Raw genomic sequence first — 18,380 nt, 5'->3', positions numbered from 1 at the left:
CTGCTCAGTGTTGAAGAGCTCGGCTCCAGAGGAGGCAGGAGGAGCATGAAGGAGCTGCTGAGTTTCTCCTGAGGACGAAAACACTACAGCTGGTAAGAGTGTTATTTGTATTTTTGTATTTGTAAATGGAACCGGCCTCCGATATGATGGATATGATGCAGTTGCTGTTGTAGAATTGATCAATAGTACACTGGTTGACTATGTGAAGTCCTTAACCTGAACTGAGGCATTTTGATCAGATTCCACACAAGTATGGATCAATATGTTATGTTACAATTAGTAGTAGTAGTAGAAATAGCAGCATTAGTAGTAGTAGTGGTAGTAGTAACAGCAGTAGTAGAAACAGCAGTAGTAACAGCAGTAGTAGCAACAGCAGTAGTAGTAGTAGTAGGCTAGTAGTAGTAGCATTATCCAGCTTTTCAATGGAGTGTCCCAAGTTAACATGCAGATAAACATCAGTTGTTATGCTTTAATTTACGTCCACCCTGTGTCTCGTGGTGATGATGTGATCTGCCTTGATGTTCTTCCAGATCAGAATGGGAAATGCAGACAGTCAGCACAGCAGCTTCGTCTCTCCTGGCAAGTCCTGCTCACTCAAGTTCCACTCCAAGAAAGAGGAGGTGCAGTCGGCTCACGGCTGGTGGCGGGGTAGCGAGGGGGGCGTGGGGTGCAGGAGCAGAGGGGCGGGGAGGTGCTACCTGCCCCAGCACGCCGGCGCCCAGCCCTATGGCTCCTGGCACTACGAACACGCACCCAAGGGAGCCAAAGGAGGGCCCGGCAGCAAGCTGAGAGCCGGGTCTCCACAGAGGTTCATCAGAGGCGAGCGGCCGCAAGTCGGCTGCAAAAGCGTCCATCGCTTTGGATTCCTGGAGAGCAGCGGGGAAAGTAATGGGATCGGTATTTGTGGCCGGAGGAGCCCCGACCGGACCTCGAGCCGCGGCAGCCCTAAGGTGCTGCTCAGCAAAGATGGCAGCATGCGGGTGGAGTTCACCAACGCGAGGGTCGTACCTGTGGAGCCGCAGGGCCTGGCCAGCCACCCTGCCGCCGCCACTGTCACCGCGGTCCCGGAGCCCTCCCTCCGGACCAGCAAGGGCAGCTCACTGAGCTCCGAGGGCTCCTGGTATGACTCACCGTGGGGCAACGGCACTGAGCTGGCAGACAACGTCTTCACCTGCGGGCAGAGCGCGGATAACAGCAGTGGCTACACCACCTACTCCTCCACCCGCACCGAGGAGACCGGCGGCGGCTACGCCAGCAGCGGGTACAACACCTTCTCCTCGGCCCAGATTGAGGATATCTCACCCGGTTTCAACGCCAGCCTCCTCTTCCCCGCTGCTGACACCAACGGTAACAGCGAATTCACCAATGGCGGATACAACAGTACGGGATATAACACGTGCTCCTCCGGTCGCACAGAGGACAGCGGCATCGGGGAGTCTATGATCCTCCAGCCTGAACCCAGTGAGTTCGGCCTGGGTTCGCCCGCCGCTGTGTCACTGGCTGAGCTGTACTCCTCCCCCAACATGGCGGCTGGCTTCCCCACCACACTCCAGCTCCAGAGCGGATCCCTGCAGCAGCAGAGGGCCTCTCCGGCCTCCTCAGTGCTGCTGGACGCCGTAATCCAGGAGGAGGGCGAGGAGCAGCGCTACTCCTCCCACACACTGCCCTGCCGCAGGGCGGAGCCTGCCGCCGCTGCAGGAAACAGCCGGAAGGACTTCCTGAAGAGCCGCATCAGACGCCTCAGCGACTGGACCGGAAGTCTGAGCAGAAAGAAGAGAAGGATACAGGTAAACAACAACAACAAAACAACTAAAACATCACTGACATAAACACCTATATCATCAGCATATATAGAGAAGCTGAAAACACTTTTTACAAACAAAAATACTCATGGAATATAATGGCACCTATGATATGATGAGATTTTGGCTATCTTGAGAAACACTATTATAATAAAAGAGTTGTGGCAGTGGTAGTGATAACAGTAGTAGTAGTAGTGGCAGTAGTAGTAGCAGTAGTAGTGATTATTATAGTAGCAATAGTTATAGTTCCCACTGCTAGAGAAAATGTGAAACAAAAATTTGTATTGTAATTTAGTTTTACTATCATCTAAAAGTAAAATAAGTGTTGTCCATGTTTTAGAAGTAATGATTTTATTATGATTAAAAAACATTTTTAGCACTACATCCTCAACTTGAAACATAACTTTGGACCCAAACAGCAGCAGATATGGGACAAAACTAGAATTATCCCTCCAAACACCACAGCTGCATAACATTACAGAGGAAACACCGGTAGTAGTAGTAACAAGTAGTAGCAGTTGTGGTAATATTAATAATAGTAGCAGTAGTATCCTGATTAAGGTCTTATTCAGGATAATCTGTGCTTTATGTACAGTATCTTCCCATCCCAACCGAATACTCATATGTGTGAATTAACTGAATATGTTAGATATTACCATGGAAATAGAGCTTGATACAGACTTTATTTAATCAACGTTTAACAAGATAAGGTCTGTCCATGGATAATATCAGCACATCCCAGCTATCATATTCATGTTTCTCATAATACGCATCAATAATCTGATGATATTTGCAGCGCTGAAGTATTTATGTGTGAGACTTGGCAGGGATGACCGCCATATCCTGTTTACAGTCACAGGATGAGCTCATGTCCTGTCTAGGAGGAATCTCAGGATGAAAGCTGGGATATGCTGACATTAGCTGCAATACTGAAGCTTGTCAGCACTTTAATCTCATTTTCTGCATGTCTAGTGTCATGGTAATATTTGCAATATCCTCTTAATTGATGTGTACAAGGACATTAGTGATCAGGATGTGAGGATGCGTATAAACTGTTTATCCTGTATAATATGAGAACTACTAGCCAAAATAACAATATCCTCCTATTTCTCACCAGCACATGAATGTAGCATAATAGTTGTGGCTAAGAAAAGGAACATCGTCTAATGGCAGAAATCCCAGATCCAGATCAGCACCAAAATCTAATCAAATCTAATCTAAATCTAATCTAATCTCGGCCTTAAACCTTAGGCCAACCCTTGACCAGATTTCAAACAAATCTGTTTGTAACTTTTTGAGATATCTTTTTTTTTATTTAACAAATATATTTATTGCCATTTTAGTTTCAACAACAGAGATCATGACAAAAAAAACCAAACAGATAATACAGCATACGTCACCCCACCTCCCACATCCAACCCCTGCCTAAATAAAAAACACAGAACTAGGAGGAAAAAAAACCAAACAAACATTTAATTGTACATGACATAAAAGACAAAGTCATTACGTTCTAACAATGTACAAGAGCTGAAGATACGCTTAGCTAGTTAATACAGGTCCCAAAGGATTATTTTCTATAACATGTAGGAAATGTCCCCATATTTCTTGAAAGACATCAGGTTTTCCTTTGATAGCATAAGTCAATTTCTCTAAAGCAAGACAATTAGATGGGTCTCTGAACCACTGACTGATATCTGGTTTGTCTGGGTTTTTCCAAAATAGTGCAATTGTGTGTTTAGCTTGGAGAAGACAACATGTAATCATTTTCTTCTTGGTCTTATTACTTTTTCTTGTTAACAAACAGACAAAAACCACCTCCTTCCAACTTCATTGGCAGAGGTAATAATATTGCTTTGTCATTTGCTTTTTTGACTTGAGAACGAGGCTTTGTAGCCCTCTTAGCTGAAATGTGTTGTGACATACAGACATAGAGTATATTGTGGTCATTTTGTGCTATGGGGCAATAAAGATCGCCCCTTTAAAAGAAGTTGTGTCATCGTATTTCCCCTGACAGTTATGTCTAATACTGTGTGCATGTAAATCTACTCAGTGTGACAGAGAGAACAGAGGAGGAGGAGGATGGAGATATAATGAAATGTCATTCGACTCTGTTGTCTGACATGTAAGAGGAGCGCTGTGCCTTTCTCCTGTCAGAGGAAGCGCTGCATGATAACTGATTCATAATGGATTCAGGGTTAGTGTGCCACTTCACCTGGGACATCTGATCCCACCGAGCACTTTGCCCCGGGTCATGGCCTGCTGGAGGAACCTGACAGAGGAATAAGTGTGTCTGTATATTGTTACGTGGATCACGGGGTTATCAAGAGGTTTTGTTCTGAAATCAGATCGTCAACATTTGGCAAAAGTTACATTTACTCTTACATAATGATTGATAGAACAAAATTAAGACAAATTCTGGTTCTTTTTAAAGGATAGAAAGCAATTTAAAGTGATGTTGAACTCTGTCGTGTCTCTTCCTCCACCAAAATAAAATAAAATAACCCAAAATCAGTGGTTCTGTAGACTGGAGAATTGTGTTTTTTTCTCTTTTCTTTTTTCTTTTGAACAAGTGGAACACCAAAATTCAGTCGGAGGAAACTTATGCAGACGGAACAAAGAAAATAATTGTAAATAGGCAAAAAAAAAGTGATAGCCTTTTGTCTCCTTTCTCTCTCTGTCCTTCTATACAGGACACACCTGTAATTTTGAGCTTTCTCCCAGTTTGTTTCTAACAAGGCAGTTAAAAATCAAATTTAATCTCCTTCCTGGTTTCTCCTCAGGAGCCATATGGCAGTGAGTCCAGTGATGTCTTCAGTACTGGACTGAACTCTGGGTTCACTGACTGCAGCACGCTGTGGTCCTCCAACCCTCTGCACCTCCACATCCACAACCAGAACCAGAACCAGAACCAGGCCCAGATCCAGTCGGTCCTCTGCAGTTCCTCCAGAAGCCTGCCGGGCCCCCAGAACCACAACCAGCACCAGAACCAGATCAGCGACGTCCTGCGGCAGAACATCTACGAGAACTTCATGCAGGAGCTGGAGACGGGCTGCAGCGTGGCCGACCGGACCGAGCCGTCCGAGGGAGACGGGGAGGAGGAGGAGGAGGAGGAGGAGGGGGAGGGGGAGGAGCCAGAGGGGGAGGCGGAGCCGGGCGAGAGCAGTAGCGGCTCCCTGGGCTCCCTGGAGCAGCTGGACGTCCTGTTTGAGAAGGAGCAGGGCGTGGTGCGCAGGGCGGGATGGCTCTGCTTCAAAGCCCTCATCACCTTGAATAAGGACAGGAAGCTGGAGCTGGTGGCCCGCCGCAAGTGGAGGCAGTACTGGGTCACACTGAAAGGTACGCTGCACTACCTGGACAACCTGAAGACACTGAAATACCCCCAAAATACTCAAGTACTCAAATACTAAAACACTTAAGTTCTGGAAACTGCACAAGGCAACTTTGCATGTTGGCAGCCCAAAATACAGTTTCAATTCAAGTTCTAATTAATTTTTCCTATAGGTAATTTGATTATTAGCCATAATATTTTAACAGTGTAAGGTCGACTTACCATGAGATACCAGCTTGTGAAACGACAATACAGTATCTGTTCCAGTAGAAGACATCAGTCAATCTCAAGTTGATTTCAGATTTGTTGTTAAGAAGTCCTGTTTTATTCCTGAGTTCCTTGTGAAATACTACATTACCCACAAGCTTTAGCGAGTTCCCACCAATCAGAGATGTCGCTGTTACCATATAAACGTTACCCACTCCAAAGTTGTTTGGATTTCTTTTGTGGTGTTTAATTTTATATCTTCTAAATCAGTGATTGTCAACCTTTTTCATACAATGGACCCTTAATTTAGTCCACATTAGAGCCACGGACCCCCATTTGATGAGATTTTGTCTCTCGGACCCAAATCTGAGAATATTTGTACTGTTAGATATGATTTTGTCCTGAACTCCATGACTGTCTGTATTGCAGGTAGAGAGATAACAGAGAAACTATGATCAAAACAGTCATTCTTCTACATTCTCTAACTGTGTTAACTGCTTGTAAATTAAATAATGCTGAAATTTAACAATTCATCAAGTTGCTGGGGACCCCCTGGAACCCCCTCAAGGACCCCTGGTGGTCCCCGGACCCACGTTGAGAACCACTGTTCTAAATTACATCAAATATTGCGATGTTCACAAAATATCACTATATTCTATATTATCGAATATTAGCCCATGTCTAATAAAAACACTAATACGAGCTGAATTTTTACTTACTTTTTACTTTATTTTTACCCGTTCACTCATAATGACCGTGACCTTTGACCCCCCGCCCCTCAGGTTGCACCCTGCTGTTTTACGAGACGTACGGGAAGAGCGGCGCCGAGCAGGAGCTCCCTCCCCCCCGATACGCCCTGCTGGCGGACGACAGCATCGTGCAGGCCGTCCCGGAGCATCCCAAGAAGGAGAACGTCTTCTGTCTGAGCAACGCACACGGCGACGTCTTCCTGTTCCAGGTCAGAGGGCGGCAGACGTAGAGCTGGAGTAGATAGAAGGGACACTTTACTTTTAAAGATTAACTAAACTCCCAACCCAAATCTGTGTAAAACCAGACATCTAATGGTAAAAAGCATGCTACTGAAATTGCCATCTGCTATTGGCTGATCTTTGGTGTCAGGAGATGTCACCTTCTATAGAGTACAACAGGTGGTGACATCACCTGGTACCAAAGATCAGCCAATAGCAGATGGCAATTTAACTAACTAGCTTCCAGGTTACCACAAGAACTGGCATTGCTTACAGTGAAGCAGGGCTAGGCATGCATTATGGGAAGTATCCGCATGGTTGGAGTGTGTGTTTAGGAACAATCTGGAACTGCTTGGGTGAAACTACCTTTTGTCTAAAAACTTGTCATTTTCCCCATCAGATTGGTAAATAATTACAATGCCATTTTGCTCTGAAGACAATGAATATGTAATTTAATATCCAAAAACACTGTCCAAAAAAATCCTAATCTGTGGACAGTTTACTGAGTTGTAGTCCAACTATTTCACTATTATTCAGGTCATTTCATTTGATTAAGAAACATCAACAGCCACTTTGAATCATGATTTATCAACTGCCAGCAGAAATTCCAGTGTTAATCTCCTGTATCGGAGAATTACACAGGTCCTGTGAATTTGTTGACATTTGAAATTGTCACCTAAACACTATGTGTGGTTTAGGGCACTACATGTGAAGCAACTCCATGTAAGAGGTGTTTGGTTGTACTGTAAGACTGCGACGTCCCATTCTTCCTAAATGAGAATCCACTCAGTTTTCTCTTGATTGTCTGAGCTTTTCCCCACAATAATCTGTCATTTCTGTCTCAGTGTGAATGAATGGGAGGTAATGTTGTGGAAGGCTGTGGTTTCTGTGCAGCCCGGTCCCACAGGCTCCGCCACAAATATGCACAGAGCTTTGGCACTTTTTAGGATTTTTTTATTCGGCTGTTTTGCTTGGTAATAACTACGTTGGTGTTGTAAATCCTGTCTGTACTGCCAACTTTACTGAACCACTGTCACTAGAGTCTGGAGACGGGTGAAAGGCAACACCAAGAAAAATGCAGATTGTAGTTTTAGTTCTACAGACATTCCTCACAGGCAGAGCTGCTCTGGAGGCAGAAAGTTGTGTATATTTATATTGACGTTTTAGGCATTTAGCTGATGCTCTTATCCAGACTTACAAAGAATGCAGCCGTAGAATAAGCTTTGGTTCCTAGATCACCAACAGTAAGGGGTGCTAGGGTCAGAGGTCACAGCACCCTGACAACAGATGCAACACACTCCTGTGTCCCTATAATTTATTATGCTCCTTCTTGGCAGCAGCACCCGTGATTTCCACTTCAACAAGGGAGACAGTCGTCTCTTTAATGTTCTCCTCACAGCGGTTTACAAGCTCAAAAAGCACTTTTTTTTTTTATTCGCTGAGTATCGCTGAGTGGATCCAGCACTAGAGTGTGTTTACCAGACACACAAATCACTCCACACCGCACCTCATCTCCATGGCACCCGGGGGGTTTCGGTCCGGGAGGTGATGAATGCACCGAGGTGTCGAGGAGCTTTTGTCAGACACTTAAAGGAGGAAGGAGGGTAAAAGTCCTCTAATGGGAGTCACAGCACCCGGCTAATTACTGCAACATGTTCATCTCAACAACAAAGACCCCGACAGCAAGTCGTGACATCTTCTGTTTAGTCTTAAAATGTTTTTCTTTCCTAAAACAGGTGGAAAATCAGTGGCATGAGATAATTTCTAATAGTAGTAGTAGTAGTAGTAATAGTAGTAGTATTTTATTCAGTCATCACACAATACAATAAGTATAAACAGTATATACAATAACATACAATCTAATATACAATAAGTATAAGCAGTCTAGACAGTATAAACAAAATCAACAATCTATGTATGAAGTAGGCCTAGTGACTGAAAAGGCACAGGCAGAAGCATAATGCTTATATATGCCTATCCTACATTCTTATCAGTTTAAGCTTCCCTCCAGAAATAAAAAAATAATAATAAAATAAAAAATCACTCACACTTGTAACCCTCAAAAATAGCTTTATAAACCATTCTTTTGAAAACCAAAAGGGAGTTACACATTCTTAAATTTATATTAGCATTGTTCCATAATTTAACCCCAACATTAGAAATACATCTCCTTTTCATCCCTTTTTTTTTTTAGCTTTTTCTCTCAAATCATATTTGCACTCCTAGATAATTTCTAGGGTTTGAACGATTTTTGAAGGAGCGATACAATACCAATATTTTTGTACTGAAGCTGCTGATAGCTGATATTTTGTGCTGATATTCAAAATCTTTATATTATTTTACCATTTTTTATGCACAGAAAACTCCAAGTACTCAGCGTTTCACCCAGAATTGTACTCTTGTCAGGGTGGAGAAGCCTCTGGAACGGCATTTAGACACGAAAACTCAAAAGTGCGGCTTCTTTCTGTACAGAGCTGCTGTTTATGAGACACTTTGTGTTTTGCTCTCAAAGTTTCAATTTGTCACTTCCTGTGTGGAGAAGATTTCCCACACAAGAATTTAATTTGGCAAAACCTACATCTTGTCTCAGTTAGTGAGGACAACCCTAAACCCTTCTCTCTGCTGCAGACCCACATGATGGATTTTTACATAAAAACCTTGCTTAGTGCAGCTTTAAGGCACGATATATATTGACTCGTAAGACTTGTACCCTGATGAAGGCAGGTTAGCTGAAATGGCAATATAATAAAAGCTTTTTATTATTTTTCACTGCAAAAAGTGTGCCTTGGTATACATTTTTACATTCTTTTTTTTTACATTTTTACATTTTGTGTGTTTGAGGCACTAAAGGCAATGATCTATCTGCCTTCCTCATCTAACTCCCTGGTTTCCGAGACACCAGCAACTTCCTTTTTCCTGGACAGTGCAGCGTTCTTTGTATCTCCTCTTCTTCTCTTGACCGGACTTCTTTTTTTTTTTTTTTTATGAACTTTGTTTATTGATTTTTAAACACAAATTGACAATAATTTAAAGCGCTTGTAAGTGACAGTGACATAGTAGTACAGTAAAAAAAAAAACCCCCACATACAATACACAGCAAATAAAGGAAAACACAACACAAACAGTCAGCTTGGTCATATTTCACATACTACGGTAAACACTATAACCTCATCAGGCCAGAATAAGGATAAATAAATAAAAATAATAAGTAAATAAGATAAAATAAAATGGGATCTTATTCGGGGATAACTGGGAAGGTAATTTTCTCTGCATAGGCAAAGAAAGGCCCCCCCACGTCTTTTTAAATTTCTTGGAAGAGCCTTTCAGTGTATATCGGATTTTTTTTTCCAGCTGTAAATTACTGACAATTTCTTTTAACCACAGAGTGTGAGAAGGCGGTGTTGGTGATTTCCATCTCATTAGTATCAGACGTCTCAGCCAATAACGTTGACCGGACCTCTCGTCTCCCCTCCGCTCTCCCCTCCAGGCGGCCAACCAGACGGACCTGGAGAACTGGGTGACGGCGCTGCACTCGGCCAGCGCCTCGCTGCTGGCCAGGCGGCGGGGGAAGGAAGACACGCTGAGGCTCCTGCGCAGCCAGAGCCGCTCGCTGCTGCACAAGATCGACATGGACGGCAAGATGAGGAAGATGGCCGAGCTGCAGCTGTCCGTCATCCGGGAGCAGAAGAACAGGAAGGCCGTCGAGAGCCAGGTGACCAGGAGTGTGTGTGTGTGTGTGTGTGTGTGTGTGTGTGTGGGTGCAGTGGTGGAAGAAGTCCTCAGATCTTTTATTTAAGTAAAAGTAGAAATACCACAGTATAAAAATACTCTGTTACAAGTAAAAGTCCTGCATTCAAAATGTTACTTAAGTAAAAGTACAAAAGTATTAGCATCAAAATGTACTTAAAGCAACAAAAGTAAAAGTACTCATTATGCAGAATGGCCCATTTCAGAATAATACAGTATATATTATATTATTGAATTATAATTATTGATGCATTAATGTGTAAGCATCACTTTAATGTTGCAGCTGGAAAAGGTGGGGCTGATTTCCACTACTTTATATACTGCTGGGTAGCTTACAGGAATCTATAATAATACATCACAATTTATTAGTTGATTATATTTTGTATTAATAATCTGAATCTGCAAAGTAACTAGTAACTTAAGTTATCAAATAAAGGTAGTGGAGTAAAAAGTACAATATTTCCCTCTGAAATGTAGTGGAGTAGAAGTATAAAGTAGCATGAAATGGTAATACTCAAGTAAAGTACAAGTACCTCAAAATTTTACTTAAGTACAGTATTCGAGTAAATGTACTTAGTTACTTTCCACCTCTGTGTGTGTGTGTGTGTGTGTGTGTGTGTGTGTGTGTGTGTGTGGGTGTGGCTGAGATCAAGGCAGGGCCAGCGCCAGCCGCTCAAACAGGCAATTAAGTCAAATTGACCAATTGAGGTAATTACTATCTGTGGTGAAAATGGAAACCAGAACATTTTACGCCCCCGAGACGCTTCACCTGCCGGGTGTCGCCTTACTGCCAGAGCTGGAGGTTCAATTTCCTCTGCAGCTCAGTGTGTAGAGCAAGGCACTAACACTGCCAGGGTTAGGGGGAATCAGCTGCACTTTAGCACCAAATATCATATTCTAGTATAAATTTGTCTTACCACCCGAAGGAAAAAATATCAAATGTCCAAATCATACAAAATCCGTCACATCTTTTCTTTCTGAATCAGTCCTGCCTGAATATCACTGTTGTTATAGTCAGCTTTTCAGCAAATCAGAAAAACAGTCCTTTGTTCAGATTAAAAACCTTTTATTTTTGAGGTGCTCTCCCTGGGTTTCCCTGAGGTCAGGAGATGCGCTCTAGTTGCAAAGGACCATGGAAAGCTTCAGCTCATGTAAAAACATTAAAAATCACCAAGGTTGGAGTTAGGAGTAGTTTCCCGACAGCAGCAGTGTGTGTTCCAGTAATGTAAAGTGATCTTATGGAGCTGTCAGCCTCTCCATCCGTCCCACTGGCAGTGTTATTGTCTGAGAGCCAGGGGAAAGTCTCTCAGCGAGGTCGGTATACGCTCCAACTTCGCTGTAATGGTAAAACTCATTACATAACGAGCGGAGACGTACGGCCTTGAGCGCGGCGGAGCTGGCAGCGCTCGCTGTGCAGAACTGTCCCAGCTCATCTCACGTGGAGTTTAATATTCATCCCAGATGTTCAGCAGCAGCCCGTCCGCTCCTCAACACAACAAAAGTCCCCGCTAACGGGAAAGCCAGATGAAGTGGTTCAGGGTGACATCACGAACCAAATGCTGAGGTGGTAACAGCAGCAACACCCCCCCCCCCCCCCCCCTCCTCCACCTCCCCCAATTCAGCACTAAACACCACCGGCCCTTCATCCAACCAGAGAGGGAAATTACCAGCAGAAAGCCACCAGCCAAATGATGGTCAATCTCGGCTGTGGCTGCTAGTTTGACCACTTTGGCAGGTAATCAGCTGCCATTTAGAGCAGCGGTTTTCAATGATGTGCCATCTTGACCCAAGAGGTTGTAGACCATATTCCCACGGTGGCCATTTTGAATTTACATCACACTCAGAGTGGGAAACTCTACCTGGAAGAGCAAGTAGCCCTGCTAAGAGGCACAACACCCTACAAACATCAGACAAACATTTATAATTTCACTCATTCCCCACTGACAAACGTATGAGAAACAAATGGATCTCAAGAATATATAGCTTCACATTTTAAGCTAATATATTTGGCCCTCTATTGTTAGCTACCGGAATCTAGCCTAGCTAGTAGCTATCTAGCTAGTAAGCTAGCTAACTTCTCTGATAAATTCAAGCAGTTATTGTAGTTACTCCCAAGAATGCTAACGGAATTGTATCCAATTCCGGTCACTCGCGTAATTTCCGGTGTTTACAGGCATTTTTATACGGAGTGCCCAACCGAAAGCTAAGTGATGTAAATTCATACACATTTCAGAAGCTAGGTATCAAAAGTTACGAACTTAGTCACGAACAAGAAGCGGGAAGCCTTAAATCCCACTTTGGGTGACATTTACTTCATGTAGAGAATCAGTATTGGATGATAAATGGAAAAATAAGAGCTCTGAGTACAGAGCCTGCACTTCTTACAAGTATCTGTAACATTGTGAAGGTACAGGAAGGGTTAATAAAGGGTTAATATCGAGTATATGAATACACCCACACGGACGAAACTAAGTGTCCAGAATTGGATACGAATTTTGAATCTCAAAAATAGGTGCGCTATCATCCATTTGCAGGGACTGGAAGAAAATAAATTTTTCATATGCTGTCCGGAATTGGATACCCTGATGTTAGCTGATTTGATAACTGTTATTTCCACCTGAAGTCCTTACTCTTGTTGCCCATGATTTGAAAAACAATAATTTAGACCGGTCCTGTTTTATTCTAAAAATTGAATTTGCTGCTGGTTCTCACCTTAGTCATGCGAGTAAGAGAACAGCTTGAATCATATCTACAGCGATGAAATGTAGAACGTCAGCTAAACGCCTGACATTAAATGTAAGGAAGCAGAAATTGCAGTTTGTAGATAACGATGTGAAGGTTTGAGCAGCTGGTTGATCTCCAGCTCTCTGCCTCTGATCTGCTGTCTGAACTGTGAAACTGATCCCAGCGCTGCCCTTTGAAGTCAGCCTGTCTTTAGATTACAGCCTAATCTCACCGCTAGACATTCAATTACACATTTACCCTGGAGAGAGAGAGAGAGAGAGGAGGGCGAGAGAGGAAGAACTGAGTGGGAATGAGAGGGGAGAGGAGGGTGAAGAGAGGAGAGGAGGGGGAAGCAACCACACAATTTTGCAACAGCAAGTTAGAAAAGCTTGTTTGTTCCCTCAGTGATTAGACCTTTGAAATGAAATGAAAGAAGGAGGAAGAAGAGAGGAGGAAGATAAGGGAGGACAGGATGGAGAGAGAGGAGAGGAGAGAGAGGAGGAGAGAGGGTGAGAAGGGGAAGAGAAATTCCTCTCATTCCTCTCTCTGGTGATGTTAGATAAGGCTGATTGGTGATCATCACACGGTGAAAGGCCGAGGACAAAAACACAGTTCTGATACAGCAGAGACTGGAGAGGAGAGCTGAGCTGAACTGAGCTGTATTTTACTCAAAGCAAAGCAAAGCAGTAACAGTAGTAGTAATAGTAGTAGCAGAAGCATGTGTGTTTATGTGTGTGTTTGTGATTCTGTTTGCGTGTACAGCTGGGTGTGCTTAAATGCCTGTATATGTGTGTGTGTGTGTGTGTGAGTGAGTGAGTGAGTGAATGCATGCACATATGTGTGACTGTGTGTGCACTTGCATGTATGACCGTATAGGACCATATGACTGTTTATGAATACATACAACCATATATGACCATATATGACCATATAAGACGATACAAGACCATGTAAGACCATATAAGATCATATATGACCATATAGTTAGTTAGTTAGTTAGTTAGTTTATTTTTATTTCTGTGTCATGCCAAACATCTGGCCCATCCCACATGGGATTACAGGACACACCATTTTACAAAACATACATCTTCTGGTGATACATATAAGAGCAAAAAAAATAAATAAAATAAATTACCACATTATAAAGTACTACTATATTCTTTCAAATAACATATTTGAAATGATAGGTTTCAGATGAACAATACACTGAAAAGAACTGCTACAAACTTCCAGTTTATCTTGATAAAGAGCTTTTTTTCCTCATCTCCCAGGCTTTCTCCAGGTAACTAGCTAATCTAAATATAAGATCATATAAGACCATACAAGACCATATGACCATATATGACCATGTATGACCGTGTTTGACTGTGTCCTCAGATCCAGCAGTGGGAGCAGAACCTGGAGAAACTGAACCTGGATCTGTTCCGGCTGCGCTGCTACCTGTCCAGCCTGCAGGGCGGCGAGCTTCCCAACCCCAAGAGCCTGCTGGCCGTGGCCAGCCGGCCCTCCAAGAGCATGCTGGGACGTCTGGGAGTCTTCTCTGTGTCCTCCTTCCACGCCCTGGTGAGACCCGCCGTCAGATCCACGACTTTACACTCTAAAGAGAGACGGTGGTTTAGTGTTCAGATGGTGGTTTAGTGGTCAGATGGTGGTTTAGTGGTTAGATAGTGGTTTAGTGGTCAGATGGTGGTTTAGTGGTTAGCAGTGTCGCCTCACAGCAGGAAGGCCGGGGGTTCGATTCCCGGTCCTTTCTGTGTGGAGTTAGCATGGTCTCCCATTGGGAGTGTCTGTCTTTCTGTGTTAGATCTGTGATGGACTGGTGACCGGTCCAGGGTGTTTCCCTGCCTTCCACCCGATGCATGCTGGGATAGGCTCCAGCCTCCAGCCCCCTGCCACCATGAAAACAAATAAACAGGTCAAGTCATGAATGAATAATTGTGTGTAGCAAAATTGGAATTCCCGGATGTCGGACTTTCCCACCAGCACATGAACACAGCATAATAGTTATGGCTAAAAAAAATAAAAATCATCTAATGGCGGAAATCCCAGATCCAGATCACCACCAAAATGTTATCAACTGATCTTTGGGCCAAGGGCGATCTGCACCAATTTTCAGCTAAATCTGTTTGTAACTTTGTTTAAATCTGGAGGATCCAGTCTGTAAACGTCTTCTCTTTTAGTCCATCAGGGCTGAAGTTACCTGCTGTCCTTTAAAAGACACCATCATCTGTTCCACTTCTGTGCTTCAGTCGTTCTGTAAGCGTAGGTGTCACCTCTCTCACTCTGGCTCTGTCGGTCCTCAGGTGTGCAGTCGGGACGAGGCGACGCTGCGGCGGCGCTGTGGCTCTCTGTCCAGAGGAAGCCGCGGTAAGCGAGGCCTGCTGTCGTCTCTGAAGGCTCTGGACGGCCTGACCCGCCGCAGCCGGGACGGCCGCCACCCCGCCGCCCAGGTAACGCACCGCCCCGCACCACCCACCCCGCCCCACCCCGCCCCGCCCCACACCGCACCACACCGCACCGCACCGCACCACACCACACCACCCGTCTCTCCTCTAACCCTAACCCTTACCTGTCAGTGGGAGGAGGCTGTATGAGTTACAAACCAACTCTATAGCTATGGAAGCCCATTTCCACCACCTGTTAAAAAACAAATCCGGCACATTTTGTTTTAATTTTTTTTATCATGAAGTGAGATTTGTTTCTCAATATTATGACTGAGCATCTCATAGTTATGAGATACGTACAGTGACCCTGAGGGTCAAAACAACATTTCACAAAATACAACATTTCAGAAAACACAACAACATTTCACAAAACACAACATTTCACAAAACACATTTCACAAAACACAACATTTCACAAAACACATTTCACAAAACACAACAACATTTCACAAAACACAACATTTTTTTGTGAACATTTTGTGAAATGTGTTTTGTGAAATGTTGTTGTGTTTTCTGAAATGTCGTTGTATTTTGACCCTCAGGGCCACCGTAGGTACATTCACTCACACTCTAAAACCAATAGAATATCTTCAGTAGAAAACATATGGTTCACACTCAAAAAGAAGTTCAAAACTTTTATGTTCTCATTATGCCGTATTTCTATTTTTAATGAATGCAGAAGAAACATTATGTATCGGCTAGTGTCCTCTTCACACTGAAGAAGGCACTAGCTGAAAGTAGCTGAAAACGATCATAATTTTGGACTAATAACAGCCCAATACTGCTAGTAAGGAGCCTCAGCCTCCTGACGTTCCCATCATCCTCGGCGCCTGAAGCCCCCTGGCCCCGCTTGATAAACAGAGGTTCTATTTTGGGACGCTGAGAGCCTCGGACTGAGACTCCCAGCTCCAGTGGAGATAAATCTCTCAGCGCTCCGCTCTGCTGCTGCTGAAGGTTTTTCTTGGCTCTGCGTTTTGAAGCCAGATGCTGAACGCACTTCTTCACTCCCTCCGACACGTGCTGCTCTGTTGACACTCAGCAGCCACAGCGTCACTCACTGCCTGTTTTTAAGAGAGAGTTTGTGCACTTTAATGTCTGAAGGTTAGAGCAGAAGGCTTGTGACTGCAGGGTTGCCAGTTTGAAGCCCCAGACCAGTTGGGGAAATCTAGTAATGGGGAAGATGAATGAGTAACAACCCAAAACTAAAGCTACTGTTCTAATAAACTTAATTTATATAGCATTTTTCAAACAAAAGTGGCAAAGTTCAGAAAGAGAACTCGGGTTCAAGCCATGCAAAGCCTTAGAAGTGATCAATCAAATCTTTTGTGAAATGAGCACCGAGTTTGACTTCAGTTCTGAGGACCCAGGTTCAATTCCCAGCTTGTACAAAGAAGATTTCTACTGTGATTCAAAATTCAATTCAAAAAGTTTAAATTTTTATCTTTCTTATTTCACCATGACCAAAGCCTTTCGCTAACCTTAACCAAGTTGTTTTAGTTCCTAAACTTAACCGGTTCCTAAACCGGTAGTGGTGAAAATGTCGAATCCAATTCATGTTTTTGCCACAGAATCCAGTTCATGGTGGAGGATGTAATCTTGAAATAACTGTTACTCACGACACGTAATCTGCCTTTCAGAGTTCGTGCTCATTTCACGAAATTTCATGAGATTGAGAACATTTTCTGGGATGTCCTGCTCTGCCTGAGGAACCACTGTATGCTTCCTACAGGACCCTTAAAAGGATGCTTCCTATGCTTCCTACCTGAATAAGACAGCACTACAGCTTGAAAACCTCAACCTCCTACCTAGAAATGCTTTCTAAACAGTCAGCCTCCTTGGGTTTGAGACGAGACCAACTGGATGAAACTCTGTAAACTGGGTCCTGTTTAGCGAACTGCAAATCTGTTCTCAGATCGGATCAGATCAGACGGAGGTTTCCCGGCCGTCCTGAACCAGAGATAGACCGTCTAAACACTGATGGAGCAGACATTACTAGAAGCCATATGGAGTTAATTGCTGCAGGCTGCGTTTTCTCTGCAGGGGACAAACAGCCGGTTTGTGTAAGTCCGCCAAACATCCAGCGCCAGCCCACACAGTTAGCGTACGCGTCCCTGCCGTTGTGTTCGGGGGGGTACGGAGTCGACTCATTACTTTAAAGAGCTTGTAATTCCTTCCAGAGAGCGCCGATGATGCGGTGACTGTCAGAAAAAGAGCGTTTGTGCGCTCAAGAATCCCTGGATGAATCAAGGCTTTGAGGCATTTTAGCTGACGCTGTTTTCCAGAGAGACTCGCAGTGTGCAACAGCAGAATATATGAGCTCCAGGTCCTAGATCAGCAACATTACAAGCAACCAGTAGTACGGAGGTCAAGGGTCAGAGGTCACAGCACCCAGATTATAGAGTCATCGTACATAACAAAGATCTGCGGCTGCATAAACCTGAAAGTATGATTTGGTGGAATTTCTTTATGATTTGCACACAAAGGTGTCGATTGGACAGTTACGCTGATGACACGTTTTGCATTGTCGGAACTGCCATGTTTACCCAGCATTCAACTGATGCTCGGGTCGTACTTTTCTCCAAGTCAGGAACACGTCACAAGTCGGCCATCCCAGTAGTCCGCGTTCACGTGCTTTATGGTCGGAAAATTGTTTCCTCAACTGTTTCCACACACTGCCAGTCTTCTAGGCTAGCGTTAGCAATCGAGCTAGCGATAGCCTAGCTAGCAAGAAATCTTCGGCTATTTCAGTGGATTCTGAATGTAAACACCACAAGAAACTGAATGCTGCAGCACTATAGGTATCAAGGAATATCCACGTCTTTTAAATTTGTAGTTGTGGTTCATTTTCGGTTTCATTGCATGAAAGTTCTTCTGTTCACGTACGACTCTCTGCTCTATTCAGCCATGTTGGAAAGAGCGATGACATCACAACTCGGGCGATCTCCGAACCCATCGTCTATCGGTCTGATGACGATTAGACACTGGGGGCGACGGCCAATATTTCGGGGTTTCCAGTGAAGCCAGCGGACATCCGGGCCAAGACTTCCTCTTCTGTGTGCCGGTCATTGTTTACAGTCCGATTAGCAACTTGCTAATCGGACTTGCAACTCGGGCAGTTCCTGCTGCAGCTACAATCCTAATTTCTCCGACTTGATCCTCC

The 18,380-nt window shown here is 43.9% G+C and overlaps 1 protein-coding gene across 1 annotated transcript in view; it reads left to right on the top strand.

Moving 5' to 3' along the window:
• Nucleotides 1-536: 536 nt before the first annotated feature.
• The window catches only part of LOC139655268 (rho guanine nucleotide exchange factor TIAM2-like), a gene marked incomplete at its 3' end in the record, with an annotated part of 28,301 nt that continues 10,457 nt past the window's right edge, over nucleotides 537-18,380 (top strand). The window contains exons 1-6 of the mRNA XM_071532622.1: nucleotides 537-1,787; nucleotides 4,583-5,138; nucleotides 6,120-6,295; nucleotides 9,793-10,017; nucleotides 14,154-14,339; nucleotides 15,080-15,226. Of these exons, the coding sequence (XP_071388723.1) occupies nucleotides 537-1,787; nucleotides 4,583-5,138; nucleotides 6,120-6,295; nucleotides 9,793-10,017; nucleotides 14,154-14,339; nucleotides 15,080-15,226 (2,541 nt within the window). The remainder of the gene's footprint in view (nucleotides 1,788-4,582; nucleotides 5,139-6,119; nucleotides 6,296-9,792; nucleotides 10,018-14,153; nucleotides 14,340-15,079; nucleotides 15,227-18,380) is intronic.

Source organism: Centroberyx affinis, unplaced genomic scaffold (assembly GCF_046629955.1).
Source record: "Centroberyx affinis isolate AG114_WGS23_722 - 3 ecotype Tasmania unplaced genomic scaffold, CSIRO-AGI_Caff_v1 ptg002223l_1, whole genome shotgun sequence".
Classification (NCBI taxonomy): Eukaryota; Metazoa; Chordata; class Actinopteri; order Beryciformes; family Berycidae; genus Centroberyx; species Centroberyx affinis.
The sequence above is the reverse complement of the archived record's forward strand: the minus strand, read 5'-3'. Positions and strand labels throughout refer to the sequence as shown.